At 44.6% G+C, this 16,286-nt stretch overlaps 1 protein-coding gene across 1 annotated transcript in view; it reads left to right on the top strand.

The window, feature by feature from the left end:
• Nucleotides 1-15,749, top strand: part of LOC139341051 (contactin-associated protein-like 4) — a 58,510-nt gene extending 42,761 nt beyond the window's left edge. Inside the window, exons 14-24 of the mRNA XM_070977317.1 lie at nt 309-471; nt 996-1,123; nt 1,248-1,418; nt 3,091-3,309; nt 4,823-5,062; nt 6,302-6,532; nt 9,693-9,826; nt 10,529-10,616; nt 11,748-11,963; nt 12,844-12,915; nt 14,147-15,749. Of these exons, the coding sequence (XP_070833418.1) occupies nt 309-471; nt 996-1,123; nt 1,248-1,418; nt 3,091-3,309; nt 4,823-5,062; nt 6,302-6,532; nt 9,693-9,826; nt 10,529-10,616; nt 11,748-11,963; nt 12,844-12,915; nt 14,147-14,334 (1,850 nt within the window). The 3' untranslated portion in view covers nt 14,335-15,749. The remainder of the gene's footprint in view (nt 1-308; nt 472-995; nt 1,124-1,247; nt 1,419-3,090; nt 3,310-4,822; nt 5,063-6,301; nt 6,533-9,692; nt 9,827-10,528; nt 10,617-11,747; nt 11,964-12,843; nt 12,916-14,146) is intronic.
• Nucleotides 15,750-16,286: the final 537 nt, after the last annotated feature.

Raw genomic sequence — 16,286 nt, 5'->3', positions numbered from 1 at the left:
CAAAATGCCCATAAAGTTGAATCAGCGACTCACTGAACAAAAGCTGAACGTCATAACCGCCAAGAAGGGAGCGTTAATGGCAGGGATGCAGCACCAGACTGCATCAGTTTATTAGGTACACTTCACTAAAGTAGGTGCATCTAATAAACTGGTGTGTAAGTGTTTTTTGTAATGAGAAAGTGTGAGAAAAATTTTAGCCTTTGATTCGTGTTGAGGTTGAGATTAGGCTGAATTTAGGGAAAGCCTCCGCTGTAAGCCAATGAAGTGCCCTGACAAGTGAGAAAAATGAGTGTGTCTGTGTGTTGCAGACGGCCCCCCTCTCAGCTGGTGGGTGGGGGGTCCAGGTGGAGGACAGGTGCAGACTTACTGGGGCGGGGCTCCACCGGGCAGCCAGCAGTGTGCCTGCGGCCTGCAGGAGAACTGCGTGGACCCCAGACACCACTGCAACTGTGACGCTGACCGCCCTGAATGGTACATTTACGCACATCATCAAGGCATCAAGATGGTGAATTAGGCTGCGTTAAAGAAATAAGAACAGTGTGGTCGTTCGTCATGATTGACCTCTCCTCTCTTTGTTTTTGACGTTTTATTGCTGGTGGACATTTTATTCCTGTTTATTTCATCTCCCGCAGCTGACAGCAGTGATAAACAAATGACTTCTTATGCTCTGTCTTCTCCTTCTTATCTGTCTCATGTTGATGGTGCTTGAAGTTTATCTTTCTCCCCTCTTAAAGGGAAATTTTACCACATTTGTCCAGTCAGTGTTGATGGATGCTGTATTTCCAGAGAAAGCTGAGCTGATGAGGTGGAGCATGGAAGAGCTAGAGGCTTGGCTTTCTGTCACTGGGTAGCCAGGGGGTGTGTTCGATGCTGCTAAAAAACAAAACCTTGACCTCTTTGCTTGTGTTGTTAGTTATCGCTGCAGTTGACTACATTTCCCATCAGGCATCCACATCTCTTCTTCTTCTTCTGCATCGGCCTTTCCCTTCTTCCAGGGCCAACGATTCGGGCCTGCTGACCCATAAAGAGACCCTGCCTGTCAGGTCTCTGGTGCTGGGTGACGTCCAGAGGCCTGGATCAGAAAGCGCCTACGTGGTGGGGCATCTCCGTTGCCATGGAGACAGTAAGTCCAGCCCAGAGCCCTATATGTCACCTTGGACATGTTTTCGGACTGAAAGCTGATGTTTCCACTCGTTCCTCCACTCTGCAGTTGTCATGTGAATTAACAGATTTCCATTGATTTGCAGAAAATGTGTGGAACGCCGCATTCTTTGACAAGGAGACGTCTTACCTCCACTTTCCCACGTTTCACGGCGAGCTGAGCGCAGACATCTCCTTCCTGTTTAAAACCGCCTCGTCGTCCGGGGTCTTCCTGGAAAACTTGGGCATCAAAGACTTCATTCGGATTGAACTCAGCTGTGAGTAAAACCTTCCAGGTGAGATGTCTAATCCGGACTCAGACAGGAAAGCTCATCCTGGGAATTAAAGTTTCATTCTGGATTGAGCTCAGCTGGAGGTGACGGTCCTGCCTCAGACTCCACTTCAGTGTTTCTCACCCTAAAATAAATATATTTCTCCAGCAACGCCGCCATTTATTCTACCTCCTTTGGGAAATCACTACCATGGTATTTTTCCCATCCACTGCAACACATTTCCTTTATAACCACCAGAGTTTATAGCTCTCTGTATCATTGCACTGAAACACTTTATGGTAGTGCACATGTGCTGTTGTAGCTGTCCTTTATGACAACTCTGGATGAAGCCTTCTATCTTTTTATCTGTTTGACAAAGAAAATGAATCTACCATTGTGGCTGGTGTTGACAGAAATACAGGTAACTGTTTATGATTACTTTTTCAACACAATACAGTGTAAGAAACCAGGTTATGTAAGAATCAGGCTGAAGGCTGCAGATGCTCATCCGATGTCTCCGCTTGAACCAGTGCAGGGTGTTGATTAGCAAAAGTACATGAATGTGCAGTTTTTGGACAACAGGAGGACAGTCTCTGCAGTGAGAAAGTAAATATCTCATATATTTATTCTGGCTTTCAGGCTTTTGGCTTTTTATTTTGGAGTCAGTGAACATGAAGTTATCCAAATTGAAGCCACATGACACCAGAATACTCCATTACTCCCAAATCAGCAGTCATTTGTAAATCATTTGTGGAGCAGGATTCACACATTTGTCACCAGAACGGGAACTATTTTGTCTGCACATATCCAGCAGAAATGCATCTGTGAGAATTAAGAAGTAAAGCCGTTACTTCAGCCTTGTAAAAGCACCGAATGTAGCCGATCATATCGAAGAGCTTTGCGTCCTTGTAGCTGGTTGCTGTAGGAAGCCTGAAGTACTTCTTCATCTCTGTACCTGCTTGTCAAGGACCACTACATGTCAAAGAGTCATTGTAAGTGTTGCTATGACAACTGCTCTTTAGTGTGACATCCTTGTGAACTGTTAGGTATCACTTTGGATTTGCATCACTTCAGTTATACACGACTTTACTCGGAATATATTTCTTATCAGAGCTCGACTGGCTCTGCAAATGCACCTCACATTCTTCCCTCCACATGTGGTGTAACTGTAACAGGGAATTATGGTTTCAGAGTGAGCCTGGCCCTTGGTAGGAGGGTAATAAGAGAAAAACACAGACAAGAGAGGGTTGGAGAGGAGAAAAGGCACTTTATGGTCTCACAATCGCTGAGTAAATCACACAGGTTCGGCGTGTTTGAAGCAAGGCAGGGTGAGTTTGTTGTTAATGCATCTGCGAGTTTGTACGTGCAGCTACGGCAGCTCTGTTGGCCAGAGGCATTTTTCTTTGCTTCTTCTGTGTTTGAAAAATAAATATTGTAGGTTTTGCTTCACAGCTATAGATAAACATGACCATGAAAGAGGAAAACACAGCAACAACAATTGAATTATCCCCTTGGAGAAATGGGACAGGAGCTTGTGCATGCGGTCTTCATGCCTGAGCGCACCTCACCTGTCTACAGGTGTGACGTGTGAAGGACAGGCTGAGGAGAGACGCAGAAGACGAGGTGAGACTTCTGAACATGCACACTAAGTCTTGATTTTCTCCCTCCCCTGACGCAGCCTCCACTGAGGTCCTCTTCTCCTTCGATGTGGGAAACGGGCCGCTGGAGGTTCGCGTGAAGGCCGCCTTACCCCTGAACGACGACAGGTGGCATCACATTCGAGCCGAACGCAACGTTAAAGAGGCGTCGCTTCGCCTCGACGAGCTCCCTGCTGCCACGCAGGACGCGCCTGCTGATGGGCACATCCACCTGCAGCTCAACAGCCAGTTGTTTATAGGTGTGTGTGAGAGAGAGAGAGAGAGAGAGAGACGGGGTGCTGCACAAATTAAAAGCAATTCAAGGATTGTTATATAATATTCACACCATCTCTCTGTCTCTATAATTATGATTTCTGTTTGGAGAACAACACCATGCGATAGCTCTCATTACTGCAGCGTGTTGATGTTAATGGCTGCCAGGCTTTTTCTCCTTGTGTACCTCAGGACCTCTTGAATGCTCCGTCTCTGCCTTCCTCTCACTTTCCTTCTTTTACTCACGCTCTTTTACCGTCTCTCTTTCACCCACACGCCACATGAAAAATGACTCGCACGGCACATTTTCAGTGACCCCAGGGAGGCTGGCGGTTTTCCATCTCCTTCTCCTCTGCTCCTCCTGAATCAAGCAGATAGTGACAGAAACTAAACCCCTCAGAAAAACTCATCACCCATCCCAGTTCGTACTGCACAGGGAACATATTGCAGTGCCGTCTCTGGTTATTGATCCACGTTGAACGTGACAGCTTTAAGCGAGATCAATCAGGCTATAACAATCCTTGTTCCTAAACCTCAATGTAAGGTATAAAGGCTGAGTGGATGGAAGAAATTCCTTTATATAAACTTAATCGACTGACACAAAATCCTCGAAAATTGATAGAAACACCCTCCGGACCGTGCAGTGAGGAGTTGCGTTTGTAGTGGTCAGTTTCCTTGCAGTAACCTTGGAACAGTGTTTGAACTCAGTCCATTAGTTAAGCTAGTCCTTTCCTGACAGCTCCTGATGAAACTGCAGGCCTGATATGAACCTCATCAACTCTGCAGGCCTGGGAAGCTGTTTATCTCATCATAACAGTCTTGAGGTTGCCAGTTTGGCACTCTGAGACAATTATAATGTTGCAGAACCTGAACTCTGAGGACAGTTGGAGGTTGTAACGCGAGAAGTCAGAAAACAATAACTTTTGGAGTTTAAATTCTGCCCTAGAAAAGGGGAAACTGTTTTTCTGCCACAGTCTGCCAGCCAGGCAGGACCAGCAGACTGACAGACAGACTGACAGCTCGCCAACCTTCCAGGTATCAACAATCAGCAGGTGCTCGGCTGGCAAAAAGACAGCCAGTAAAAAGTCAACTGCTTGAATTTTTCACCTGCCAGTTTGTGTTTCACTGTGTTTCATCACTGCATCATTTCAGAAAATCAGAGGACGGTGACACATTTCCCTGAAGGTGCAGAGTATACGTGACTGTTAATATTAAAATCAGGTATCAGTCACTGTCACTCTGCAATTTGATCACAGAGCTGATATGATTTGCTTTCTGTTCATTTCTGTACGGTATGACACATACAGTTAGAGTTGGAAAAAGGTGGAAAAATATATTAGAATGCACAAAAACCCGACAGTATTCTTTGAAAAATGGTCTGCAGTGACTTAAAGAGTGTATGGACGTCCTCTGAGCTGCTAAGACTCACGACTAAATAAACATTTGTATGTTTTTCAGTTAAATTCTCCTAAGATCAAAATGTTTTCCCTGCACACTCAGGAGGCACGGCGTCCAGGCAGAAGGGTTTTCGGGGTTGTATTCGGGCTCTGCAGCTGAACGGCGTCACCCTGGACCTGGAGGAGAGAGCGAAGATCACCCCGGGCGTTCAGGCGGGTTGTCCGGGCCACTGCAGCAGCTATGGCTCGCTGTGCCAGAACCAGGGTCGCTGCGTGGAGAGACCCAGCAGCTTTTCCTGCGACTGTGGCCCGTCGGCTTACGCCGGCGCCTTCTGCGACAGAGGTACGCATCGTGGAGATGCACTGCAGCCTCCAAAGACTGTTATGGTGCACATGTACTGTAGGTCTGTTCAGAAACATAGTGATGAAGCAGATTTGGGTTCAGCTCTTCTTCAGCCATCTTTGTAATGATTAATGAAACGCTGTATGAGTTGTAAGTTGAGACCTCAACCTTTTTAGCTTTTTAGTCAGCTGTTAACGGCTGACTTCAGAACAGTGAGCTGGTGGGAAATGTTGGGGATTTTGGGACCCCATCATGTGCTGGACCAAATTCTGGATGTCTGTGTTTAAACCATTAAGTAATTAAGGGTTATTAAGTGTTTAAACCATAATTAATTAATTAAACCTCAATTAATTCGAGGTTCCAGCTCTCTTCTACATTTGCAGCATTACAGCCTGAATGTTTAAAATCAGTGTGCTTCATATTGTCAGTCTGTACAATTACTTTAAATTTTCCTGTCAAACACTGGCCTTTAAATACTGCTATGAGGTTTTCTGAAGTCCTCAGTATTTAAGAGGTTGTCTGTCTGCTTAGTGCAGAAAACAGCTGATCATTTCCTGAATAATATTTTGTCCTTTTTAAACCCTTTGATAGTAAAACTTATTGACTGTAAAGGAACTCTGGTTGGCCGTCCTGTGAGTTTATTCTCACTTCATGCGTCACTTAAAGTTCTTCTAAGAGCGCACACCTAGACTTTCTTACACCTAGCTATCACAGGAACATTGAGTCATCACGTCAGCGCGGTAACACAGCCTCATATGTATTCAATAATTAACGAGCCCAGCTGTGTTGTCTGTTGGAGCTCCACAGGTATATCTGCGGCGGAAATCACAACCCTGACACACGACTGTGTTATAATTAGCAGCCAAATTTCGTGTTGTACTTTTCACCTGTCAGGCGGTTTTTCTGCGGCTGCTTTTTCTCCAGCTCACTAATTAGGTGTTGTCAGCGCAGCTCAGACGCTGTATGTACAGTAAGTGAATCACTGATACGGTTCCCTTAAAACATTAGCTGCGCCTGCGAGGATGTGCTCTATATACACATTCAAATTTAAATGCACGTCGTCTCTGGGAGACAATGTTGATGTGGCAAAGTGGACTGTTCAGTGGGAGTTAGAAAAGTTAGAGCCTAACTAACAAGAGAAATAAGACAGGGAGCCAAACTTTCACTTCTTCAAACTCAGCTTTTAACAGCCAGCGCTTTGTAATTAACCTCCTGGACGTTGTCTCTCCCTCCCTGCAGAGGTTTCGGCCAGCTTCAAGTCAGGAACATCCGTCAGCTACGCCTTCAAGGAGCTGGTGTTGAACGAGCTGAACAGGAGCAGCGGCGCCCTGCCCTCCTCCATCGTCTCTGACATGAGCCTGAGAGCAGAAAACGTGTCCCTGAGCTTCAGGACCAGCCAGAGTCCCGCTCTGCTCCTCTACGTGGGCTCCTATCACAGGGAGTACCTGGCTCTGCTGCTCAACAAGCACGGTGAGCGCTCAGATCCTCCCACCACCATGGCTTGGCTTGGCCTTTCACATCATCAGGAGCTAAATCTCTCGACTGAATGAAGGCGGCTTTTGTTTCTTCGCCTGCTTTACCCTGTAAACAAGCTCCACGGCTTCTGTAACTCGCCCTGTTATGTTTGCTCTTCTTTCATTCATTGCATTTCACTGGAAGACCCTGAATGCTCCAGTACGGTGTCAGAAGTGGTGGTGCACATTAAGCTTGATGTGTTGGTGGCTTTATAGAGCCTTTAGGAAAAAGCATCTTTGAAGTACAAAAAATAGAAAGCTTAGTTGTGGTGCTCAGTGCTAATGTAAAATCTGTTAACTTTCAGATAATCAAATTACATAAACTCCAAATGTATTAACGCATTAAACAAAACATGCTCATGTAAATGTGCATTTCATACATAAAACATAATAATAATGAGGTAACATGAAAAAGGGAATTTAATTACCTTCAGTTATCTCATTCTGAACACAAAACTGCATCCTTCAAAATGCTCAAACAGGTGAATCAACACCTCTCTTAATGTAATTTCAGCAAAAACCGAGCAGCTTTAGTCTGGTGAGGTATGATGAGGTATGCAAAGCCAGTAAACTGGCAAATGAGTGCAGACCTCATCATTAATCAATGAAACAACCTGACGTGTTATCCAGCTCTGCATTAGAAAACAATACGCTGAAGGTGCTGATATCAAGACATCGTGACTGAATCAGCTTCCTGTCGCCCCCCCCTTCTTCTTCTTCCTCTTATTACTGCTCTCATCCAGCTCTCCTCTGCTGCCGTTCCCTTCACTGTTTAATTAGCTCGTTGTGAGTTCTCGCAGAAGAGCAGCAAGTGGGGTCATTTGAACGGGAAAGGACAAAGACGGCTGATGAAGCTATTATAAGCAGGATTCCACCTACATTAGCTGTAAATCGACTGTGAACAGGCTGCTTTAATAACCCCGACCGGAGGACGCTGATGGCCGGCGGGTTATTGGAGTTACCGTGATGATCAGGTAGTCGGCAGGTAGCTGCGTTAAAACTGAAGCACCCCATCAAAACCCTGGAACGGGTTTGTTTTGGTGATAAAACTCTGAACTAACACTGTGAGCAGCTTTGGTGATGCTCGGCTGTTAGCAATGAGAGAAGCTGTAAGTGCACCTGTGAAGAGGTGTCACCTCAGCCTTAATGCTTTAAACAGATTTTCTACTCTGCACTGATTTGGTCTTTTATAAGTTTTGTCTGTGTAGTCCAAGCCTGATGCATCTCACTCCTCTGTGCCATAAGCCTCCATATTTGTCCAATGCCACATACACATCCTGCTAGAGCACTGAATGTGTATTGGTGAGTATCAGTCCGCTCCTGAAAATAGTCCCCAGCACATGCCTTATTTACTCCTGGAGAGTAAAAGGGCCACAGAAAGTGTTGAGAGACAGATGAACACAATGTTGGTTTTGGCCTTTTTTTATGGGATCTGCCTTCTTTATCCTTTTTAATCTGATAGTTTTAGTCACATGAAGCTTCATTCACTAATCCATCATTGTGAATGATGACTTCTCGGCCCTCCTATTCTTTTGTTTCATTTTTTATTGTGTTTTAATGCACCTGTGAGCAGAGAAAGTTTCTGAAAACATCAAAGACCGCAGAGCTGAAAATCAAACAAATATGAATGAATATGATAAAATATATTGTTGTAATTACATTGTCTCTTGCAGAGCCAATCCTGACAAGGCATCACAAACTCAGTTGGTCGCCCGCTATAATCACAGACAACCAGCCTGCCATGTAATGATGGATAGATTAAACTAGCCTGCCTGAAGACGCATTTCCCTTTTTATTTGAAAAACGAGGTGATCATTTCTTTCAGACTAAATTGTGCCGTAAATGCCTCGATTTGTTTCTCTGCTGCCGCGCCGCCGAGCACACATTATGTTAATGACACTGAATTATAATCAATCTGCAATGATAGTGAACTGTTACATTTTGCTGCCACTAATTTCAATCAGCAGGCGCATCTGCTTTAGTGCTTAAACGGTTAAAAGGTGTAACACTTAAACAGCGGGTGCCAATTAATGAACAGTTTGTCTTCGTGTGATGTCATTTATGCGAGCTCTCTGTGGAGCATCAGCTGGACATTTTACACTGTTGACTGAAAGAGCGTCATCTTTGAAATGTATTATTATAGCAACTGAAACTTGAAAGCGCCAGAGAGAACAAGAGTGAGTTGATATAAACATATTCTCCTCAGAGATGTAGCTCCCATCGTTAGAACCAAATGGCGAATGAGGACCTGTGGAACTTGTTAACAACTGCTGAAAGGTGAAAAGTTGAGCCTTCAGCTTTTCGCCACCTACGAGCCGGCTGACAGAGTCAGAGGCGTCTGTCAGTCAGTCACCTCCTGCGGCTTGTTAATCGTGGTCATTACAGTGTGAACGCACCGCCAGGCTGCCTCTCGTCTCAATAAGCACATCACAAAAGGCAGCAAGAGTGAAAAATAATTAGCAGGGATACAGAATATAATTAATGAATCAGTCTGAACTCGGGGAAACTTTCTCTCTTTCTGCCTCCATTGTAGAAGCTCTCATATCCAGGTCTCTCACACTGTGGCCTCACCAGGTTTACATGCGTTCACAGTTACTATTAAGATATGCTCGCATGGGTTTCTGCAGTCCAGATGTTTTAATATGCACTAGTTATTATGCACTTGCACTCTAAAATAGAAAATCCACTTTCCAGCCTTTTCCTGGCTGTCTTATCGTCCGCACAGCCTGCTGACATTACATGCTATTCATGTGAATGGAATTAAATTATCCATCTGAAATTATGTGGAAATCATATAAATTAAGTTGACACTGCATACCGTTATTTGCAGCACTTGGCACAATATTGAATTCTCCTCAGCTTATTATTCCGCTGCTGTTGCCCTGGAACATCCAGATCTCTCGATACATATTAATACTCTCGAAAATAAATTTCCATCAAAGTAGACGAGGACAGACACAGCAAAGACAATATTTTGAGGAAACTTTAGTGATTTTTTCCTGCAAGCAGTCAGGTGGCTTGTGTTGGTTGGTTGGTTGGTTGGTTGGTTGGTTGTGAGAGCTTTATTTGTTCATTGGGGGGTCCGGTGTGTGTCTTTTCTTGCTTTGTGTGTGCAGACAAGCTGGAGGTGAGATACAGACTGGATGGCAGCAAAGACGCCGAGGTCCTGACGAGCAAAGTGAGGAACCTCGCCAACGGTCAGCTACATGCTGTGACCATCAGCAGACTGGCAGACGCTGTCTCCGTGCAGGTAACACACACACGCACACACACACACACACACACACACACACACACACACACACACACACACACACACACAGAGTGAAATATTCCTCTCAGTCAGCACTAAACACTGAGGCACCTGGTTTTCTCTGCATCCTCTCTGTCGGTGGACTTTAGCGGCCGGCGGGAGAAGTGTTGAGATTGTTCTGTAGTCCCTTAAAGACAGGTTAGGTGTGCTTAGCGTTGGGTGAACAGCGGCATGCTTAAAGCTGTCTGGAAAAGAAGCAGAGGTCAGAGAGTTGTTGAAAATCTGCTAATTAACGGGGCTAACAGGGGAACACCTCCTCGGTGAAGGCTGAGATGCAGGAGTTCATATGGGAGACTGTGCTCTCTCTCACTGACACTGTGATGGTTGAAACTGGGTAAAAGAGGCAGAATTAACACAAAGGATGGAAAAAAACTGGAGGGAACTTTGGGAATGTTTCCAGATATCAGTTCAGAAAAGTACTCCGATCTGCTCTCCTTAGCTGCTTTCTGATGTATTAACATTTGGCTTTTAAGGGTGCGATGTGTTGTTCCAGACTTTTTAACCTTCCATTTTCTGCAGAGGCTTTTAAGAGCTTCGATCATCCAGCTGAAGGAGGTCACTTCTTATTCTTAAACAGTGCAATTTGTTTGCAAGGGTTTTATTTCTCATTTTCAAGTGGAACCCATCATTTTTTCTCAGATTGACCGGAACACCAAAGAGGACTTCAACCTGACATCTGATGTGGAGTTCAATGCCATCAGGTCGCTGGTTCTTGGCAGAGTGCACGGTAAGTGAGGCGGCTACAAAAAACCCAGACAAGGCCGTTCAGGCTGCAGAGCACTCAGACAGACTGATCGAGATGAGATGTTCTGACTTACCACACAGCGAGGAAGGGAAACTTTCATCATCGTGATGGTTGGTTCCCCAGAACAGCTGCTGTCGAGAGGATTAAGCAGGTAAAAACAGTGTAACATGACTAAAAAAACACAGTAATTTGAGGATGTTTATGATTGTTCATCTGGCTTCAGTTTGCCCTCCACTGTGGCTTTTAGAGGAATTCCTGGTGTACTAGACAAGCAAAAAAACAGAGCTGCGTATAACTTAGCAGCTAATGCAGGGTTTCATACGGTGCTTAATATCAGTGCATTTGTCTCGAGTGGAGAAAACAGACTTTTTCTTTGCTCATTAAGAGCAGCGTGTGCATTAGTGTTTATCAGCCAATCTGTTTGCTGAGATGATTGTGATATTTCCCTGCTGCTAATTCTGCAGCTCATCTCAGCGAGAGGGTTTTTTCTTTCATACTCGCTGCTGTGCTTGTGCTAAGTGTGGAGGATGTTCTCTCGTTGGGTCATTCAATGGCGCCACCTCATGCATACTGCATCTTCTTTGGACCAATCATCTGGTCCCACTTGGGTATAGTGGTTGTATTGCAGCGTTAGGACAGTGTTTTCATGCAGCGGGTTTAGCGCGATGAAACTATTGCCTCTGATTCTGATCCGACATGGACAAAAAACACATCAGGCCACTCGATGTGGGGGATTTGACCACCTTATTAACTAAACCAGCAGGTCCACCTTTCCCAGCATGAAAGAGATCAAGCAAGAAAAACACCTCCGCTCTTGATTCCTTTCCACCTGGTGTGCCTGTTAAACAGCTCAGACGTCATAGAGAGACAGTGACACAACACCTCTGTAATTTACTTTGTCATGTCATGAGACAGGCTAAGAAATAGGTTCTTAATAAGATGAGAGGCTGTGGGACTTCACAGAACCAGGTGTTGCACTGCCACTGCAAACACACTGTAAAAAGTAATGCAGAATTGATAAATGTTTTGTAAATGAGACTGGTGCAAAGTGTTTGATGCCTGTTATATTCAGTGAAGGCCTATGATTGTGTCTCTGTCTGTCTTTGTCTCCAGACTCTGCTGAGTTGGACCCGGAGCTGTCTCGGCTCGCCTCTCTGGGTTTCACGGGCTGTCTGTCTGCCGTCCTCTTTAACTCCGTCAGCCCCCTGAAAGCTGCTCTGCTCCACCCGAGCACCAGCCCCGTCACCGTGTCCGGCCCATTGGTCCAGTCCGTTTGTGGCTCCACTTCAGCCAATCCCTACGCAGCAGAAACCACACACCACCTATCAGGTCAGAGGAAACTGTTGTTTTCTTTACTGGCATTGTCACCGCCTGGTGAGAAAACAAAGACTTGTGTTAACAGTCATGGTCTCTAATATTCAGTATGATGTGGTCTGCTCAAGCTGTGAGCGCGTCTCCAAACAACGCCGGCTCTCAGATGTCAGTCAGTCACTGCTATATGACGCAGAGGCTTGAGACTTATGTGTCCAAAAACACACAAAAAGGTAACAAGATTTCAAACTTCAGTTCGACGTCAGCACTCGTAAAACAAAAGTTTGACTCAGCGTTCTGCAACCGCAAACCTGTCTGTTAATGTGGCTCCACGCTCACTCAAATCCAACAAAAAAGAGCAAACCGTGGCACACATTACCCAAAAAATAAGGATGGATGAATAGCAAACACAGAAATGGTGGATAGTGATAGCTCCTGAAGGTGTGTGCCTACAGAGTACCTACTTTCTCAAGGGGCTCAAATTAATGAATATTGAGGTTATCATAAGCGGAAGTGCCCAGCTTCCTGTGTGGGTGCTGCCTCTCAGATTTCACAAAGGGACCTTTGGGTCTCTAATAATGTAATGGCATTGGGTTAATGGCCTCGAGATGAGGCAGTTAATTTAGGCCAAGGAGGAGAGTTTCCTTTGCCGTATCTTTCCCCTGAGGTCACTCTTACAGAGGACTGTGTGGATGTGCTGTGGTGTCCAATAAGGCTGGATATGATTCCTGTTTGCCTCTGCATGTCTCCACTGAGCATCCCTCTGCAGTGCCTTTCTCCATTCCTACTTATCATATCACAAACGATCCCCCTCATCTTCTATTCGTCTTTTTACTCCCCTGTGATGCTTCCTCTGCATCTCTTCTTCATCTATCTGCTGTGTCTCTGTGTGCTACAGGCCAGTCTGGATCAGTGGGAACAGGTGAGCCTGTGGTGAACGCCATCAGGAGTGACTCAGCTCTAATTGGAGGTACTGTAGCAGCGACGATCTTCCCTGTCACACTACCATTATCATCAATCAGTTTCAGTTAAGATGCAGTTCAAAACTCGCTCCTGTCATGTATTTTTACACCTGCAGCATGCACCCTGATATTACACATTTCAGTGTATGTATCTGAGTGGAGACCTGTCAGTTGTTTTGAAATGTTCATTGCTTGTCAGACAAGAGCTTTTTCATGAAACTTGCATACTGTGTAGCGGTTTAAATGAAAGCCCTGAGTTGTCGCTCAAGCAGCGTGACTGTGTCTGAGCACACAAAGGAAACCACAACTAATTAGAATACAAATGACTTTAAAGTTCACATAAAAAAGCACTTTTTTTTAATGCTAACATCAGTGCAGAGACCTTCTAATAGCTGAAATTACCCGGAGAGCCTGGGGGAAATGAGCTGACTGCGCTGCTAATGATGAGCAAAAGTAATGTTTTCTCTCCGCCTGTTGCGCCACTGACCAGCTGCTTTTAAGAAGAAGAAGCTTCATTTCCTCATGTTCTGCTTCTTCACTTCTTTTCTGTCCCAGATTATAAATCACCATGCATTCAGTTATAATCTGGTACCTGCATGCTAAAATCTAAAAATTTTAAATGTACCAAAATGTGAAAAACAACATAGATGCAGATAAATGTCACACACTCTGTTGTCTGACAGCCCTGCAGACATGCTTTTGAGCCTATGTCACACACTGTGGTGGAAACCATGAGTCAGACAGACAGACAGTTAAATTATCCAGGTACTGAAACTCAGCTGCAAGAAGTGTGAATTTAGCATTGAGTTATACAGCTAATATCTACCAACCTGTTCAAAATATCCATCACTTAACGACTTTAACACAATGTTCATTGTGTGGGAGGCTTTTATTTTGAAATTCACAACATATATGATGATAGTCGAGCACCTGGGACAGGTGTACCTGACTCATCGTACGGGACTTTCATTACCACTTGATTAAAGCTGAAGCTTATTTTACTAGTGGGTAAAATGACTGTAGCATAGAAACAGGAATCCTGAAGGAAAAGCTGCTGCAGTCTGTGTGAGAAGACACTGATCCCTAAAGAAAGCACAAAACAGCATTGCTAATGTCCTGGAGGAGTCTAGACCTCAATCCAGAACAGAACTGGTGAGACACAGACCTGCACGTATTGGCAGAAGTCATTGTGATCTTCGTCTGAAATGAGACCTTCCTCTTCTCTTCTCTGCTTTGCAGGTGTGATCGCGGTGGCCATCTTTGTGACCGTGTCTGCGTTGGCCATCATGGCTCGAGTCCTCTACAGGAGGAAAGGGACGTGTCAGAGCCAGGAAGTGAAAACCGTGACGAGCGAGGAGAGCCCCGAGTTGGCGTTCGGCAGCTCCCAGAACGGCCCCAGCGAGAACCAGAAAGAGTTTTTCATTTAGGTGGAGGTCCGACCTGCCCGGCGCAGGAGCTGAGGAGACGGACAGAGACAGAGATGCCTCGTCAAGCCTCAGTGCTTTACACCACAGACTGAGCCCGAGCGGCGGCTCAACAAGACAGGAAGACACGAACAGAAGCACGCAGTCATGTTCCGTCTTCTCTGGGTTTGTTCTGCTTTTGCTTCTGTGGTCGGTTTTTCCGTAAAGACTGCAACAATGCAAAGTGTTGAATTCATAATATGTCAACACCGTCAGTGGAACAAGTGTAAATATCTAACGATGCAAATCTTCAAATTCTGACTTTATATTGATTCTCTCTGTGCTTCAGTGACATGTTTGAAATGAAAAACTGTATTTTTCATGGAATCGTTGGAATGAGAGTTGAAGCAGCTTCGTCGGGTTTGAGCTGATTTAAATACATTTTCCAACGTGGATAATGTGGGAAAACAATCGTGATTGTAATGTACTTGAGTGAGTGAGCCCAATTAATTCAATTTCCAGTTGTTTTTGTGTTTTTTGCTGTTTTTTTTTGTTGTTGTTTATATTTTTGTTTGTTTACACCTGCTGGAAGCAAAATGTATCCGTTCACATTGAACATTTCTCATTTTCCCATGAACTTTTTGCGTTTATCCAACACGATTCTCCTTCATTGCGTTACATCTTAAGTCAAATATTTTTACATATATTATGAATTGATTTCTTCTTCTGGGCCTTTCCTGCCTCCGGCTCTTAATGTAGTTTTGAATAGTAAAAGCACTGAGGCAGACGCTGATCTGTTTTTACCGTTGGCTAAAAATACACTCTCCGTTCCATCATCAGTCCAACTAAAACGTTTTATTTATATCAAAAGACAAATCTCTTTTTCTGAAAGGCAGATTCAGAGATGCGAAATGAGCTGATTCAGGTGTTATTCAGGTCCAAACCAGTCGACCAGACACAATCAGCTTTTATCCTTCTGTGCTAGACTTAAAGCAAAGGACTGGATTTTGACCAAAAAAAATTGCACATTTCAGCTTTTTGCTCAACGAATTTGCTCAAAGTTTCTTCCATCAAACACTGCTGTGACCAGAATTTATTGTGTTATCAGAAAAAGTCACATTTTCATCCCAAAATTTCATAGCATAGCATAGAAATGTCCCCAAACAGCCGACAAACATGACGCCTGGAAGTTTGGATGTAATCCACGTGATGAGCAGAGCATGCTGGGAAACACACACACTGAACATCAGGTCACTGAAGGTCGTTTGAAGCAGTTTGGAGGAATCGGGTTTGGTTTCTGTCCTGGCTGTGCATCACTTTTGAACTATAATAACACAACGGAGGGTAAATGTTAACATCTGAATTTGTACAGATATTTTAGTAAGAAGCACTTCTGTTGTGTGAAAATAAAACATTGGATCTTTTTTCCTTTAAGCTGCACTTCCTTTCTTTTTGCTCTGTTGTAATTCATGACTTTTTTTTCCCCCCGGTAGCATCTGTTGTAAAAGCAGAGCCTTTGTGAAAGTTGAATCAATGAACACGAGGTCAGTCGGTGAACACATTTTAAACACCTCGAAAAGCAAAATCATTCCTCTGCTATGTGGAGCCCAAACGCAGCAGATCTGATCACCATAAATTTACACCTGTGCATATTTGGCCCTTTAAAAGTTGCTACTGGATGGTTCTTTTCTACCGTGTGACATTTCTGATGGACATTAATATGCACCGGTCTGCAGAGAGGAGATAACTTCACCGTCTGCTGCCCTGTGAAGCCGGCAGGTGCTGTAGATGTCAGGCTAATTCTTGTCACGGGCCCACCTCGCCTCTCTCTCCAAGCTGAAACGATAACACGGACAAAGCTTTGAGATGTGATGGGGCCTCCCACTGCCTGCACGCACACACACACACACACACACACACACACACACACACACACACACACAGGACTCTGATCCAGATGAATGGGTGTTTGTCAG

This window comes from Chaetodon trifascialis, chromosome 13, assembly GCF_039877785.1.
Source record: "Chaetodon trifascialis isolate fChaTrf1 chromosome 13, fChaTrf1.hap1, whole genome shotgun sequence".
Classification (NCBI taxonomy): domain Eukaryota; kingdom Metazoa; phylum Chordata; class Actinopteri; order Chaetodontiformes; family Chaetodontidae; genus Chaetodon; species Chaetodon trifascialis.
The sequence above is the reverse complement of the archived record's forward strand: the minus strand, read 5'-3'. Positions and strand labels throughout refer to the sequence as shown.